Source organism: Silurus aristotelis (genome assembly GCF_946808225.1).
Source record: "Silurus aristotelis genome assembly, chromosome: 18".
NCBI classification, from domain to species: domain Eukaryota; kingdom Metazoa; phylum Chordata; class Actinopteri; order Siluriformes; family Siluridae; genus Silurus; species Silurus aristotelis.
Genome location: NC_139591.1, coordinates 4,330,043 through 4,346,575, shown reverse-complemented (window position 1 = coordinate 4,346,575; position 16,533 = coordinate 4,330,043). Strand labels below are relative to the sequence as shown.

General features: G+C 36.4%; 1 protein-coding gene across 2 annotated transcripts in view; it reads right to left on the bottom strand.

Moving 5' to 3' along the window:
* The window catches only part of megf10 (multiple EGF-like-domains 10), a 50,305-nt gene that overhangs the window by 25,650 nt on the left and 8,122 nt on the right, over positions 1 to 16,533 (bottom strand). For both annotated transcript variants that reach the window (XR_014537926.1, XM_083568948.1), the window contains exons 2-5: positions 13,538 to 13,667; positions 10,224 to 10,325; positions 9,743 to 9,843; positions 6,549 to 6,641 (exon numbers count right to left, since the gene is read on the bottom strand). Coding sequence is in view for 1 of the 2 variants with exons in the window: in XM_083568948.1 (XP_083425074.1) it covers positions 6,549 to 6,641; positions 9,743 to 9,843; positions 10,224 to 10,325; positions 13,538 to 13,653 (412 nt within the window). In the remaining variant the exon portion in view is untranslated. The remainder of the gene's footprint in view (positions 1 to 6,548; positions 6,642 to 9,742; positions 9,844 to 10,223; positions 10,326 to 13,537; positions 13,668 to 16,533) is intronic.

The following is a 16,533-nucleotide window of genomic DNA, read 5'->3' as shown; positions in this document are numbered from 1 at the left end:
ATGACAAAATTTGGGAGTATTTGCTGAGATTAGCTAGCAGTTGTCCAATCCTGAGCCTTTTACAGCACTAAGCTAAACTTGGCAATATAGATTTGTTTGAGCAGTTTAATGGAAAATATTACAGCAGTTCATCGTATTTAAACCATTTAAATAAGCTAAATGTTACATCTATAAGGAACTGAACAAAAAGTTGATATGGTCAGTTTCAGTCGCACTTTCTCAGCAAACACTTTAAAAGCTTTCAGTTGCTCAAGTGAATTCTATTCTTTCCTTTCTGTTCCTTGAGGCCATTTAGAAGATGTTTTTGTAAGAAAGCCAAGTGTATTAAATCAATTTTCCCCCATTAGGTTTAGGTTAGGATTTGGGCAAAGGTCTGCTGGGGCTCAATGAAAGTCAACCTAAAAAAACACCAGATTTTCACATGGTCTCAATTTGCGTAAGCCAGCGCACATGAAAATTGTATACATAGTTTATCTTCTAATAAGGAAACAGAGTTGGTCCCCATAGCCATCATATCTAAAATACGTCGCTATGGATTGCTAGAAATTTTCTGATTTTCTTTGTTGCCCATGTTTTCATTACAGTCACTTCTATCCATGAAAAGTAAAATCGACAATTACTTATAACAATAAAAAGCCACCTTTTGTCTTCTCTAGAAATTCTTTACAGCACTCTATGTCCTATTAGGCTGCTCTGTGCCTAGCATGCATTAGTGCTTTCTAGTCCTGCTTAAAAGTCTATCGAACTTCCGCAGGGTAAAAAAAAAAAACATTGAAGGTTCTGTACTCACAAAACACTTCTTTACTGAAAGCTACGTGTGTAAAAGACCTGACCCAGTTTAAACACAGTGGACCTGGAGGCCTCACCATGCTTTAGCCTGCACAATAACAGCCCCCTATTGTCCCACTCAATAAGGGACTCTGTGCCCCAGAGAGGAAAAAGAGCTAAGACGGCAGATACAAATGGATCTGTGCCCGGTATTGAGTAGGGCGCCTGTATTTGCACTGTTAAATCACACAAATGATTCACTGATAAATATAAATCCAAACAACAAACAGAATTGGCCAAAACTGAAGAAGAGTTTTCCTGGATGTAAAGCTTTACAGAGATTATAATGTTGTAATTTTTTTTATTTATACTAAACCTTAGAATTCTCCTCAGATTCTCTGACTTTAACTTCCTAATAACTGGGTAATAGGTGGATGATTTCAGTGATATCAATCATAATTATTAAATTAAATATAATTGTTAAAAAATCTGACCTAAATCACTACAAATAATTTAGCACCATATTGTATATGTTGCACACAGGTCCCCCAGGCCTCCAGAGACTACATCTCAAACACTACACACACACAAAAAATAAATAAATCTGGCCTAAAAATATTCACTACTGGTAAAGTGGGCCATATTTTTCTTTCTTTGCATAGGAAACAAGGCAACTGTGGTGTTCATGCATGTATGAATTGCAGTACAAGCAATATTGTTTCTCTCTGTTTTTACCCAGTCGTAGTCAAAATAGATTAAAAACATTAGTTCTGTGTTTTAATACAAGATCTCAGAAGCCACTAACTAGTTTCAACTAGTTCATCTTTGCTTTTGTAACCTGCAAGATTGTTTTCAAATTAACCCGATTTGTTGAAAAAGCACATGCCAGGCAACCCTGGTTGCAGCGTAACACTGATTTATAATCAAATGCATAAAAATGAATGCTATTAAGTATCGATTAACATAAATATGGATTCATTTCATATTCATCATGGTCATCATGCATGCATTAATCAAGTAATCCCTCAGAAAACACACACAATGTACAGTCGCATTAGTAGTTGATAAATCAAACCATTTTAATATTAGATATTTAAGCAATTATACATAATATTTACGTGCATATTTTTTTCATATTTCTCTATATTTCAGAAAGACAAACATCATTCACAATTTAGCCTCAGCGGAAAAAGAGGCATCATGATTGTTTTTCCCAACCTGCCAACAGAATAATAAATGACCTTGGTGATTTACCACAAATAACACATGGTATTTTGAGATTTGTTTGGGTTGTGCAGCCACAGTTATACTGGAGTACATAAGAGGTCAGCAGGGTGCTTCCACCAGGGATAGTACCTCTAATTTGTCCTGTGTTCATGGTGCGCCTAGACATCTGTTTCTCAAAATACACCACACAGGTGCCTCCTGCCTTTATTAAGACGTCTCCACCGAGGGTCAGAAGTAAAAACAATTAGACATTAAATAGGAAAAGCCAGAGCAGCTGACTGATGATTTATTAAGACAGAGATGTTCGTGTGAGGAATTAGGTTTTTTTTATCAGCAAATGTGCTTTACTAGTTTTAAACTGAAACCGCTAAAATTAAGACGTCCGAGACCCGACAGAAAAATTAACACAAATTTATTAAAACAGTTTTGCCTATCCAGAGAGGCCAGTATTCCAGCAGCAATCTGGCTTCGCGCGAGAAATTTACAATCTGAGCATGACGCTTATGGAAAAGGGTCAGTTACTGCAGAAAAAACAGTGGGTGTAATTGATGCGGCCAGTTGTCGAGGGAGCAGTTGCGCTTTGTCTGTGTTGAAATCTCACACCCTTGTGTGCACACACCACACACACATACACAGAAGCCTTTTTGAACTCTGCAGAACCACACTTTAATGAAGATGCAGAAACGGCAGCCAAAAAAAACGAAAGGCAGCAAATGGCAAGCCAAGTATGGAGAGAAGGGATTAATACTTCTTCTCTTTTTGGCTTATGTCAATCATCCTTGTAGACAAAGTGCTCAATGTGATACTTGCCAATACTTAATCAATGTGATACTTAATCAATGTTATTGAGAAACTGAAAACGCAACACAGCTTTAAATGTTTTTAATGCCCATACTCTTAATGGATTTTGCCTCAAAGCAGCTTTACAGAGATAAAGAAATAATAAAGTTGTATAAAAGAATGTAAAATTCTATTTCTTATAAGTGTAAGTTTGCCCCTTATGAGCGAGATTGTGGCGACTGTAGCTAGAAAAAACTCAGAGATGGTATGAGGAAGAAACCTTGAGAGGAACCTCCTGATATGGGTGGCACCAAATGCCCATTCATTACAGTCCCATCATTATTGAGGTGTACTGTTTAGTGATAAATGCAGAACTATTCATGCAAACTGTGGTCCCGAGCCATTCTAGCAGACTGTTAATATTAATTACAGTCCAAATCCACCCTCATAGTTTTTAAGTTGATCAGTAACATCATAGATCTTTAGGCTGTTGATGTCAAACTATTCCCAGCTGCACAGCAGTGGTCTTTGATTAGAGAACTCTGGACACTGGAGAATCCTTCTTTAAGTACATCTAATAATACACTTTACCTAACGTAGATATGATAATGTAGTAGAACAAATACATTAATATAAACTTTTGTATGTAGCAGGTAAGAATGACAGAGCTGCTGGAAGAGAAGGTTAACTAACCCTTCTAAAACTTTCTGACCAATTACAAAGGCGAATTTAACAGATGTGTAATAAACGTGATATTGTGACTCTTTTAGCAAAATAAGTCCTTCCAGAGCTTTGCTACTACCTTGAATGTACATAAACACATGTACAAGATTTGACAAAAAAAAAAATGTCTAATTCTTTTAAGGGTATCTTGTTAAAGATCATGCATATTTGTCAATGCCGACATCCACATCATGTTGCACTAAGCAGATACAAATAGATGCTGTTCTACAGAACAAACCCAGTATGTTGAATCCTATCAGATCTCCTTCTCAAATGAATTTAATGCAGAATAAAATGTGCATGCTGACCAGGTGTTAAACCAAGTAGCACTTGGTTCACCAAACCCTAGTTTTATTACTAGTGGTAAGATTTAAAAAGGATTGTGAGACTGTAACATTAACCTTAACAACAGCTGCCCTGAGCATTAATGTAAAGCCATTTCTTTAACATGAACGCTGCTTTTTTTCCCCTCCTGAAACTGTAGATGTATATCATTAGAGCAGAAAACAATCTTACAAGGATTTGCTAAACCTGAGAATAGTGCATAAAAGAAAGCACTGACTTCAAAACATGAGGGACCATATGGTGGTGTGCTTTGCATTGTTGTCATGAAATGACCTGGTTCAGATTATCACAAGCACTGAACCCTGAGGTGATTTCCTGCATTTCCTCTATATTATTTTCTACTTCTTTCTTATTCTTTTGTGCACGCAAAGAAGGCAATTTCTGCTTTGCTTCTTTTAAACCTTTTAAATCCCAAGATGCATTGTTATGGCCCTGTGACCTGTAAAGTAAGAGTTTCTTGCACTGTGAGTATCGAAGCATCTTTCAGGAAATGAAACGCATTTTAATGTCTGCTTCTTCAGTCTTCCTTAGAAGAAGTGATCAGATGAGGCCATGGGACTGCTGCACGGATGAAGCCAAAAATACAATAGTGTTTTTAGCCACTGAAATGTCATATTGAAATAGCTACCCAATTACAGAACAGCAGGAACTCTCCCTACCAATTAGCTTCACAGAACTCGCTCAATTAGTGTCACTATAATCATGACATGTTATCAAGTATAGAAAGAATGCAAATTACGTAGCGACGTGTTCCTCTAATTAGTCATATACTGTGATCTAGTGTGTAAAAACCATTAGATTGCCAACCATGACAGAGAATCAAGCTTGACCTGAGGAACACTAGTTACACTAGTGTTCAAAATACTTCATCTCTGGGGTCCTTGTGTCCGTAATCAGGCAGAAAACACACACATTTGGTATGGCATTTGCAAACCCAAACAGTATCTCTCAATTACAGTGCATCTGGAAAGTATTCACCACGCTTCACTTTTTCCACATTTTATGTTACATCCTTATTCCAAAATGAATTAAATTCATTATTTTCCTCAGAATTCTAGAAACAATACCCCATAATGACAACATGAAAGAAGTATGTTTGAAATTTTTGCAAATTTATAAAAAAAATAAATAAATAAAAAAATCCCATGTACATAAGTATTTACAGCCTTTCCTTAATACTTTGTTGAAGCACCTTTGGCACCAATTGCAGCCTCGAGTATGATGCTACAATCTAGCAGAGAGAGATCAATATGTCTGTTTACAATTTGCTGTGGGAATAAGACCTTGGAAGGCTCTTCAAGACAATTCTGTGATATATAAAAATTTTTGCATTTTCTGCGGTGTCTTAGAGTAGCCAAAATAAGTTGTTTAAACATCAGTGATTGCAACATAGTTGACATATAAAAATTTAAATTGATGGATAGTTTTTTAGATGCTAGTTCATAATTCTCAAATGAAACACTAATTCAAATTTAGAACTACCATGTGACCTAAGGAAGCGACTGAGTAAGTTTGTATTCTTTACACAGGTATACATCATGCCTTACAAAGCCCTGCTGATGCTGTCAGCAGCTAGTCTGATAATGAATTAGCATGGCCATACTGGTTGAGTAGCCAGGATTGCGCTACACTGCTTTTTACTTCCCTGGAAGGGCATGTATAAACCATCTAAAATAAATGCTATTTACCACTCCTTTGATTCATTACACCATAATCATATATCAAACTAGCTGGTCCTTTTACTTGTACCTGTATCCTTTTACACCTATCTTTCCTAACAAAGAATCCCAGCCCATTGCTAACTTGAAAATCTTGTTTGATTCCTGAGGGACATGGAGAGACTGCAGACATAACAATGACCTTTTTTTGAGACCCTGTAACACAAGGCGAAGTCAGACTGCAGCTACTGAGGAGCTCATCTAATTCATCTGCGCCACCTTCAAACCACTACAGTCAACACACCTGGCCATGAGGGCACTGGGATTGTTTCTGATTTTACAAAATCAGCAGAGATCAAATGGACATTGGCTAATACCTTTAGGCTAGAAATTACCTTAAAGATCTATAATGCACAGTAATCAGAGAGTAGGTTTTAGAAAGTTATATTCTGGAACTATCACGACGTTACTATTTCCATACAAAACTGGATAACTGGAGAAACACTGTGACATGGATGAAAACACAGCTTTACTCATACTTAGTAGTTCAATACAAAAAATGTAAAATGCCATTTTTAATCCAAATCATAAGTAAAATCAACAAAAAAAAGGTCATTAAAAAAAACAAAAAGAAATACCACAATTTTTGCCACAATCCTGAGTGTTTGGCAATGGCAGTGAGAAGGAATGGGCACGCTAGCCAAGCAATCTGGCAGAGTTAAAACAGATGTCCTAAGGTTGTGCAAACTTTTGCACTCAGCTGTAGGTTGTGCATTTAAAAGAATTATAAAGTATTATTATTTTATTATATACATTTCTATAAAGCATATAAAGTATTAAAAATGGGTCAATAGTTCAAAAGAATTGTAGTGTTTGGAGGCTACTCTTGGCACAACACTCAAACCCTTTGGCGTCACTCTGGGTGCCTTCCTTTGTTTGCTGATGTTTTGGAAAGGTTGACACAGCAGCTCTGTGTGTGTGCGTGTGTCTGAATGTGCATGTGTATGGGTGTGTTATGAGACAGACAGCTCCAGCTGGAGGACTTACCGCTGGAGCAATCGGCTCCTCCCCACCCGGGTTCACACTGACAGGTGTTGGGGGCCACGCATCGGCCGTGCACGCATTTCTCAGCACAGTGTGCTGGGGAAGAAGGGATCAGCGTGGGAGGAAGAGGTAAAAAAGAGAAAAACAAGAGAAACTTGGGTCAGATTTCATTCCTTCAAACGGATGCAGCCAATGAGAAGATGAACTAATGGGAAAAACAAACACGATGACCTTCTACACAGAGGGGCTACCTTTCAGACAAAGAGCATGCACTGATGAGAATCAAAACGAAACCACAATGTAAAGAGTTTCAGGCTTTTAGAAAACATTAAAGGATCGAGTCTGTGTTACTGGCATACCAGGACCTTTTGATGTGTTTTGATAGCATTGATGGTGAAACAGTGAGCACAGTTGAGCAAAAATTACTTAGCACAGAGGATAGATCTACAGTGAGAACAGAACCAAATCCATTACACCATGCAGCTTTACAGAACATTACAGCAAAATTTCCATGATCTTGAATGAGCTCTGTGTTTATAGCTGACACATCTAGGATGTGTTATGAACCCTGGCCTACAGAATGGATTACATTGGAAATAATGAGTTACGGTAATCACGGCCTAGTGCTTATGAGCTCATGAGTCACAGTCCATGGTTAGGAAACACCAAATGAAATGCCATTCACTTACGGTATTAAAATAAAAAAATGCATGCACAATATTTAGCCACAAGTATGTGGACACCTGACTTTTACACCCACATGTGAGCCACAAATGCAAAGGTATAGAATTGTATAGAATGTCTTTGTATGCTGTACCATTAAGCTTTCACTTTACTCAAACTAAAAGGACCAAACATGTTTCAGCATGACAAGACACAAAGCAAGGTTTATAAAAGACATGCTTTGCCAAACTTTGTGTATAAGAACTCAAGCAGACTCCATAAAGCCTCGCTCTCACTACTATTTTTAAATCTTGCGGAAAATTCTTTGCAGACAAATGTTTTAAGAGCAGCAAAGTGAAGAATAATTCTGGTATATGATGTTTTTTAAGCACATATGCTTGTGCTAATCAGGTGTCGACAAACTTTTGGGAATAAAATTCCATTATAATGCATATAAAATGAATCTAAGAAGCAATACATGGAATCACTACAATATTAGTAAAATAAGTACTGCATGAATAAATGATGAGCCTACTTTTTTGGACACTTATTCATATCTCAAAACATTATAAAAATGACCCTCAAGATTTGTTGAAAACGTTCACATTTATAAAATGTCTGAGACTTGATAAAAAGTGCTTTGAAGTCGTTTAGATTCTGATGGAAAAATAGATTAATAGAGAATTCTTTTTATTTACTTTATGTCTAAGTAAAAAATCAACATTACATTTCCAGCAGAAATGTATAACTGAATAAACGTATATATAAACACACCTGCATCTACATCTATACACGGATATGTACATATAAATATATGCCCATATATACATATACCCATAACATTTATGGTCACTGTGCATATGCTCATCAGATATACAGTATATATAGACAGAAAGGAAAATAAAGATCAATAGTTTCTGATTTTAGTTCATTAGGACTAAGAATATAATAATTTAAAATCTCTGTTAAGAGGGATTAGAGTTAGAATGTACAGTACAGACCAAAAGTTTGGACACACCTTCTCATTCAAAGAGTTTTCTTTATTTTCATGACTATGAAAATTGTAGAGTCACACTGAAGGCATCAAGGGCTATTTGACCAAGAAGGAGAGTGATGGGGTGCTGCGCCAGATGACCTGGCCTCCACAGTCACCGGACCTGAACCCAATCGAGATGGTTTAGGGGTGAGTTGGACCGCAGAGTGAAGGCAAAAGGGCCAACAAGTGCCAAGCATCTCTCGGGGAACTCCTTCAAGACTGTTGGAAGACCATTTCAGGTGACTACCTCTTGAAGCTCATCAAGAGAATGCCAAGAGTGTGCAAAGCAGTAATCAAAGCAAAAGGTGGCTACTTTGAAGAACCTAGAATATGACATTTTTCAGTTGTTTCACACTTTTTTGTTATGTATATAATTCCATATATAATTCCACATGTGTTCATTCATAGTTTAGATGCCTTCAGTGTGAATCTACAATTTTTATAGTCATGAAAATAAAGAAAACTCTTTGAATGAGAAGGTGTGTCCAAACTTTTGGTCTGTACTGTATATAGATAATATATTGTTTCAATCTGTCTCCCATTAGACAAAACAGAATATTTGGAAACTTGGCACGGTCATGACAAACCACCACGTGAACATGACCAAACTTTTAAATGTGAGAGCTTCTTTTACAGAGCTGTTAAAGCCCCTCTGAGCAACAATGACCTTTTTCTTTTTTTAAATCAAGTGTAATGTAAAGGCTGATTCATCAGATGAGTTATCAGCCTTTTGTTCTGTAACCAGCCAATGTTACCCTTGCCTGCCCTCACCCTATTCACCACACCAAGTCATTTGAGGAGACTGAAATGTGATCAGGCTGTTAATATAAAATATAAGTGAAACATTCTGACTTATAAAAATGACACATTAGATGGGAGCTGGTTATTTAAAAAATGCTGTGGTTTGAAATGATTTTAGCTTACAGTCACTTACAAATATTATTCATTAATATCTTTGAATGAATGGCTGCTATCTGATGTCCGATGTTTTCACTTTTCAGGATATAATTCTCTGGGAAATGGTCCAGAAGTATTTATTTATTTTGTTCAAAATTCTTTATGAATTATGCTTCATTAAAAAGTTCGATATTGATTCTCAATAAAACGCTGATGTATAACGTGAAATTGTAATCCTTGTCCCTTTTATTTACATTTAATCAGCTGCAAATGCCAAAAGTTTCACAAGTTCTGTGCAAAACTTTTAAGCAAGGAATTTTATTGGGGTTTACTTCTGGGAGTTTCCCTGTCATTTTGAGGCAAATTTGCAAAAACAAAAAGTTTAGCATTTACAGTTTCGAAAAAGAAGTTGATTTAGAAATCTTAAAGTAATCAATTGGGGTGTGTTCACTCAAGGCTGGTCTTCAATAACTCACAGTGCTGCATGGAATATATTCTGAGAAAAATACCAACTCAAACTTGTACAGAACATTACAGTTTTTTAAACTTTGAGCTGTCTGGAGGATGAATTCAGAAGGACATGGGACTGAGTAATACTTACGAACACAGATCTCTTTGCTCTCATAGAAACCTGGGCAGCATTGAGACTTGCGACGGTACATGGTCTTGTTTCCTCTCCGGTATGCCGTCTTGTAGCTCACCCTAAATCCACCAGTTTGGATCATTATTATGATAAAGAAAGATTTAATTACTATACTGGTGAATTTCTAAATGCTACAATATATAAATACCTAATGCACAACATTGTAATTAATGCACTGTTTAAATGAAATATTGTGAATCTATATTGTGTATTATTAGTTAAAATACAGTGCCACTGAATTCCTCAGCTTTATTGGCACTGCTGATTATTTGATTTCAAGTAAATATTAATTAACTAATTTTAAAACTGTACACAATTTGCTGGTGTACATAGTAATAAGCGAACAATACATTGAGGTTTTTGATGAAATAACTTAAATTCTGAATCACTAAAAGTAATTATATGTAATTCCTACATGCGTAACACAGTGCGTCCTTACCTGTGCCTTGTGCACTTGAACCATGTGAGGATGTCAGTGCAGCTGGTGTAATAAACCTGGTCATATGGGTGTGCGTACGATTCCTGCACCGTGACCGAATAACTGCAAAGACAAGCACAATACAGAAAGCATATGTTAATATGTTAGCCCTCACAACCTGCGACTGGTTTATGATCCTGTGTGGTCGTCTCTAGCACAAGTGTTGAGTATGTTAATAGGCCATAATGAAGGTATAAGTGCAATGTCTCAGCTTTCACACACTGCTCACTGTACATGGGTGGCCGCCAATTAAATTCAGTGCAAATATTAATAGGAGAGGGATAAATTAGTGACATTTGAATAAACCGTGGTGTTATAAGACTTACATTTGTTGCCAAAGCTATATTTTAATAACACCGAAGCCACAAGTGCATTGTGGTCTTAAAACAATGTTTGACTGATCTGTGAAAATTTTAAAAAAGAAATATAATAAAACCATATCAGTGTATAGAAACTGAATAGTTTCAATTTCTTTACATCGAACAACCACATCCATTGAAAGAGATGAAAAAATTTATTTATAACACATTGCCTGATGCTTTAGAGTTTAGAGAAATATATATTTTAGTTTATTTTTATTTTTAGTGAAGGATCTGAGCTATAAACTAGTGCATTTAAACTAATTACTCATGTTTTTACTCTCAGTGTCTTTCTCATCATTCTATCCATTCTCACATTTGTATTCTAGTCTTTGAAACGTTACACATTGCTGAGTCAGATATAGAAACCGCTCTGTTCAACATATCATTGTCAGATTCTTATTTTTGACTTCTTGCGAATCTGAACCATATTTTGCCTCATGGCACTGTTTATGTGAATTGTAAATTGGATAATGGGCCCTGTGTTTGTAATTTAACATAACATCTTGCAAAAGTATTCCTCATTTTATGACAAACCCCCACACAATTCTATTATTTGCTTAAATAGCATATGTACTGTTTATATATAATATTACAGTATTATAGCATCTTGAATTTCAACACAGGAGCTTATGGACTTGCAGGATTTCTCAGCAAATACAAACTAAATGATGGATATTGGACAGGTACAGAATTCTTGGAGAAAAAATGTGCTTTATAATAAGGGTCATTTTTTGGAACAATAAAATAAAAAGAATTACACTTTTGTGTAAGAAACCCTTTACAGGAATTGACAGCAGGGACTGATTTATGCAGAATTGGATAAATGTAAAAGAGGCTATTATGAAGTCAAATGTTTTAAAACTGAAGCTTCAGTGATGGTTTAAAAAACTACAAACTTTTACAGTATTTAAGTTTTACAATTGTTCGAAAGTTACTTCAATTCTTATGATTGCCTATTTCACTATTACTGCTTTCTGTGACATTTAAAAAAATCCCCAACAGGCCTGAACTGTGGTGACTAAGAGTTGGTAAGTACCATCCGTTAGGAAACGAGCCCAGACCACACTCACGCTCACACTGTGTCTCTGCAGGTGCTGTTGAACCACCTTCCTCTTCATGGCTGCTCAGAGCATTGCAGCTGTTACCACGCATTACTCAGTGAAAGTAAATCTATCTGGGAAAGCAGCCTCCACCTTTGTTCTTTTTCAATCTGCATTAATGGATTCTTGACTCGTTCCTTAATCACGCTGAGGAAGTATTCTGCCTATTAAAACTTTGTGCGTATGTGTCAAAGAGGAAGACTTGACTATATGAGTGCATGCATGTGGCCTCTTGTCTGTTTTGAAGGCGAATTTCTTACATCTTAAGTCTAAATGTTTAACCGGTACAAACATGAAGGTTCAGACAATTTACCTGGTTCGGACATTCTTACAAAAACCTTGACGTTATATCATGTTATCTTGCTAATCTAATGCTATTGCTAAAATGTCAGTTTCTCTGTTTCTTTGTTATGGCTAACAGAGGTTTATTTCTCTTAACTTGCTTTGAGCAGTGTAACTTTCTCTTTTTAGCTATATATAATTATCTGCTACATGCTAACTCCTGGACAAGTAACAGGACGAAAGTATAAAGACAACTGACTTTTCGAGCAATACAGTATTCATTCATTCATTCATTTTCTCCCGCTTATCCGTAATTCGGGTCGCGGGGGTAGCAGTCTAAGCAGGCCCCCGCCTTCGACTGCTGCCCAATCCTCACAGCACCGTCCCTTACGGTCCCTCCTGCAGGTGGTGAGCCCACGGGAAGGCAATACAGTATGTTCTTCCCCAAATTGTCACTATATAGTTGGAGGAACATAATGGTAGAGAATGTTTTTGGATGTGGTAGAATCTGATTTCCCATTCACTTGAACTAGGAGACCCAAACCAGTTCCAGCATGACAATTCCCCAGTGCACAAACCCGGCTCCATGAAGATACGTGTTACATAGATTGGAGCAGCAGATCTTGAGTGGCCTTCTATAGAGTTCTGACCTCAATCCTACTGAACACCTTTGGGATCAATTGGAATGCACACCGGATCTACATCAATACCTGATTTTACACCCTTGTGGATGAATGATCACAAATCCCCACAAGGACACATCTAGTGGAACATCTTCCCAGAAGAGTGAAGGGTATTATAAAATCAAATGGAGACAAAATATGGAATTGGATGTTCAACTACATACACTATGAAATTATAAAACAGTTGACAGTAGTTTCTTCTTGAATATTTTAAGCTCACTTATAAGAAACAAATCATAATCATAAAAAACTAAAAAATCTAAAGTTCGCAATCTACATCTAATTCCACAACTTTGGTAAAACATTATGTATTATTAATTAATTCTCTTAAAAATAAATGTTGATTGATCATTATTAACTTTATTCTAGAACAGTATTTTTATTGGTTCTTTTAATCAAATTCCCCAGGCCTATTCAGAGCTTACTAAGAAAAACATGTCAACAACCAGATATATCACTGAATAATCAAGAAGAGATAACAAAAAAGTCCCATGTCACAAGTGCGATGGAAAATAATTATTTTTGAAAAGTCTCACTATGTTATATTCTGTTGTGCCTTTGGCAAAACACTGACCAAACACACCAGTGTGCAAGTCACATACTGTTCTTTTCTGTCAATTTTATGCTTTTTTGGCTCTAAGATCAAAGTTTTGTCACGGTTTACATAGATAGAAACAAGTTTTCCTTTGTAAGTGAAGTTCTTTGACGTATTAGAGATCTTATTCGACAATACAGATAGTAAATAGTGCAGTACTTTAAATGCATGCTGCATTAAAGTCTATATTTTCGTCTGTGCTTGCATGTGTGTTTGTGGGTGTGTTTGGGTGGGTTGGATTAGGGTGGTGTACCTCTCCCAGTGGCTGCAGACATTAGGATCCTCCAGGTTCAGCGATGATGTCACTCCCATAAGGAAGCATGACAGGCCCAGTAGGACAGAGGCACAGCGCCACAGAAGGGGGAGCATCGTTATGGAAATACCTTTAAGCAAGAAACATTAAAACACATAAGACAAACGAAAAGCATTTGCTGAATGTTCCTGAATGTTCTCTACACACAAACACACATACCAACAAAGCACATTTGCCATATATTGCAAATATCATATCTGCTCCAATGTGTCACAAGTATAGAAATATATTATATTATATAAACTTGATGTGCTACCTGTATATCATTTACAGATTCAGGGATCGATTTTGTCTCAACGACCACATTTCTTGCAAATTATCAATTAGTCTCGGGCTCAGATGCAGAGTGTGTGATAACTTTGTACCCTCTTCTGGTCACAAGCTTCAAAATCATAAAGTTTGCTTCATCTGATTTGCATGCCGCATCTTCCTGATGCTTTGCCATGCCACTGTAAAACTCTTGCCACAGTTGTTCTTCACTATTGGATATTTCTACTTGACCTTGCAATCCAGTTTATCCCAGAACAGTTCAATAGGATTTAGTTACAGTGACTGGGCAGGCCATTCCATAATATTTAACACTTAAGCCGACTGTCTGCTTTCTGAATAATGCATACAGAGTTTGGGTGTATGGTTTGGCTCATTACCATATTGTATTGTGAAGTTGGTTCCAATTAGCTGCAGTCCGGATGGAATTGCATGGCATTGAAATATGGAATGGTAGCCATGTTGGTTAAACATTTCTTATAATTTAAAGGTTAAACTGAATAAACAGTTTTGTTTTTAGCTATTGCTTTATTAAAAAGTACACATCTAGTCTATGCGTGTGTAATTCTTCCTTGGACTCCATGTTTTGATTCTTTACTAGCATCTGCTTTCTGCTAGAGCAGCGTCCCTCAATCAATTCAACATTCAAGACCTTAAATCCCTCTATGAACTATGGAATTTAACTTCTGTACTAAAGGACAAAGAACTTTAAGCATCTGCTTGTTATTAATATAAACCGGAACCAGAACCTGGACCAGACTGCCATGTTTAAAAATTTTGCAGGTTATCTGTCTAAAAAAAGACTGGATTTAATGCTCCTTAAAGGTATTGCCACTATACAATTACTGGTATAAAATACAAAATATAATACAAAAAATGAATGAAACTAAATAAAATTAAATGAGTGCAGTTTTTTCTTCAGCATATGGACTTACTGTACTAAACATTGGTTTTCTGGTTTTTCTTTTTTTTTTTTCTTTTTTTTGTATTTCTTCTATGAAACAGTGGTTTCAAAATTATTAACACTCAATATTAACACTCAATAATCATTATTTGATTATAAGAATAACATCACACCACCTGTATTGTTTTGCAAGGTTATTAACATCAGACCACTACACTTCAATCTCATTTATACTAGACTTCCTATGTGGACTTCCTTCTGCCATTCAGAACTCAGATGCAAATTCAGGGATTGTGATGCCCAAAGCACTGATTTTGGGTTGAAATCTTGTTTGCTGTCTATCATTTGACAATTTGTCAATGACATTGACATTATCATTTGAAAGGTCCATTTATAACGTGTTAACCTCTTGCAACGGTTTTAGTGATGCCATTTAAAAATACTTTATTTTCCACTTTACTCTTGGCCAGTTCCTAAGTACAAACCAGCTCTTTGTCACCTTCGAGACGTGCAACTACTGTTCATTCTAGGTCACAAGCCCCTGTAACACACACAGAGGACAGTTCTATCAGCCCCCTTCTGCATACATGAACTCAGAGATGCCCACGCCTAACTATTGTCACTGTGATTGACAGAAAAAAGAGAATTATGCCATTCCTAACAGTTAAATATGGTCCCTTGTACTCCCGAGCATGATTGATTCAATCTCATAATGTTTTTTTTTTTGTTTGTTTGTTTTTTTGCAGCTCTTCTGAGAAGGGTATTATTATTCATAGATTTAAATCCAAATGAATTATGCCCTTTGGATTATTTGACATAAAATATTAAGAAAGAAATTAAGCCTCTGGACCATTTGACATAAAACAACACTCCACATCCATATTTACTGTCAGTTTGGAAAATGTTCTGTTTAGAGTCATATATTTACACCAAGCAATGCTGTAAATGCTCCTGAAGTTTATTTCCATAAAATATATTTATATGTAATTATATCTAAATGTATTGCACTTCAGTTTTATATCTTTTTTTTGTGTTGTATATAAATTGTATATGTGTAAAATCAAAGTAAACCAGTAGGAACATTAGGACTAGAATTGTATTTTTGGTGTGAACAAAACCCACAGCCTCTGCCAGGAAGTTACAACTTCACCCAAAAAAGGCAGGAAGCCCTGTTGTTAAGTAACCTCTGAAGAGACAGACTTAGTGGCTTCCAAATTCCCATGCTTTTTCCCGAATTTCCTAGCTGTGGGATCCCCCAAAAATGTCTTAACATACACCATCTCATTATGGGTTTCCTAATTTGTGATATCAAAACATAGCAAAACATATCCAGCACGTTGAAGTCAGTAGTAATGACATTCTTATATATATTTGGAAGTAAAAGTATGTGGTTGGATGCATGATTCTTTTGTGATTGACAGGACAGTGTGGCAGTCTGTTGAAAATGGCTGCTCTGCTGCCAGCCGAGCCACATGTTATTAAGACACTGCCACTGTTTTGTCTCAAAAAACTTCCAGCTCTCTACCAGCTAACGCCAATGCGGAAACCAAGCGGCTGTCTCCTGCTGAACAAATTCTGCCTGTTGGACTGATAGAGCTTGGACAAAGCAACTCTAACATCAACAGTCATGTCACACCTCACCCGGCATTGCTAGTGGCAGAAAAACAGCTTGGATGAGATCAAATTAGAGAATGAAAATAAGAATTCCAAAATGTGGCTGAAAATAATCTTTGATATAATTACTCAATATTCATTTGTTTGTTTA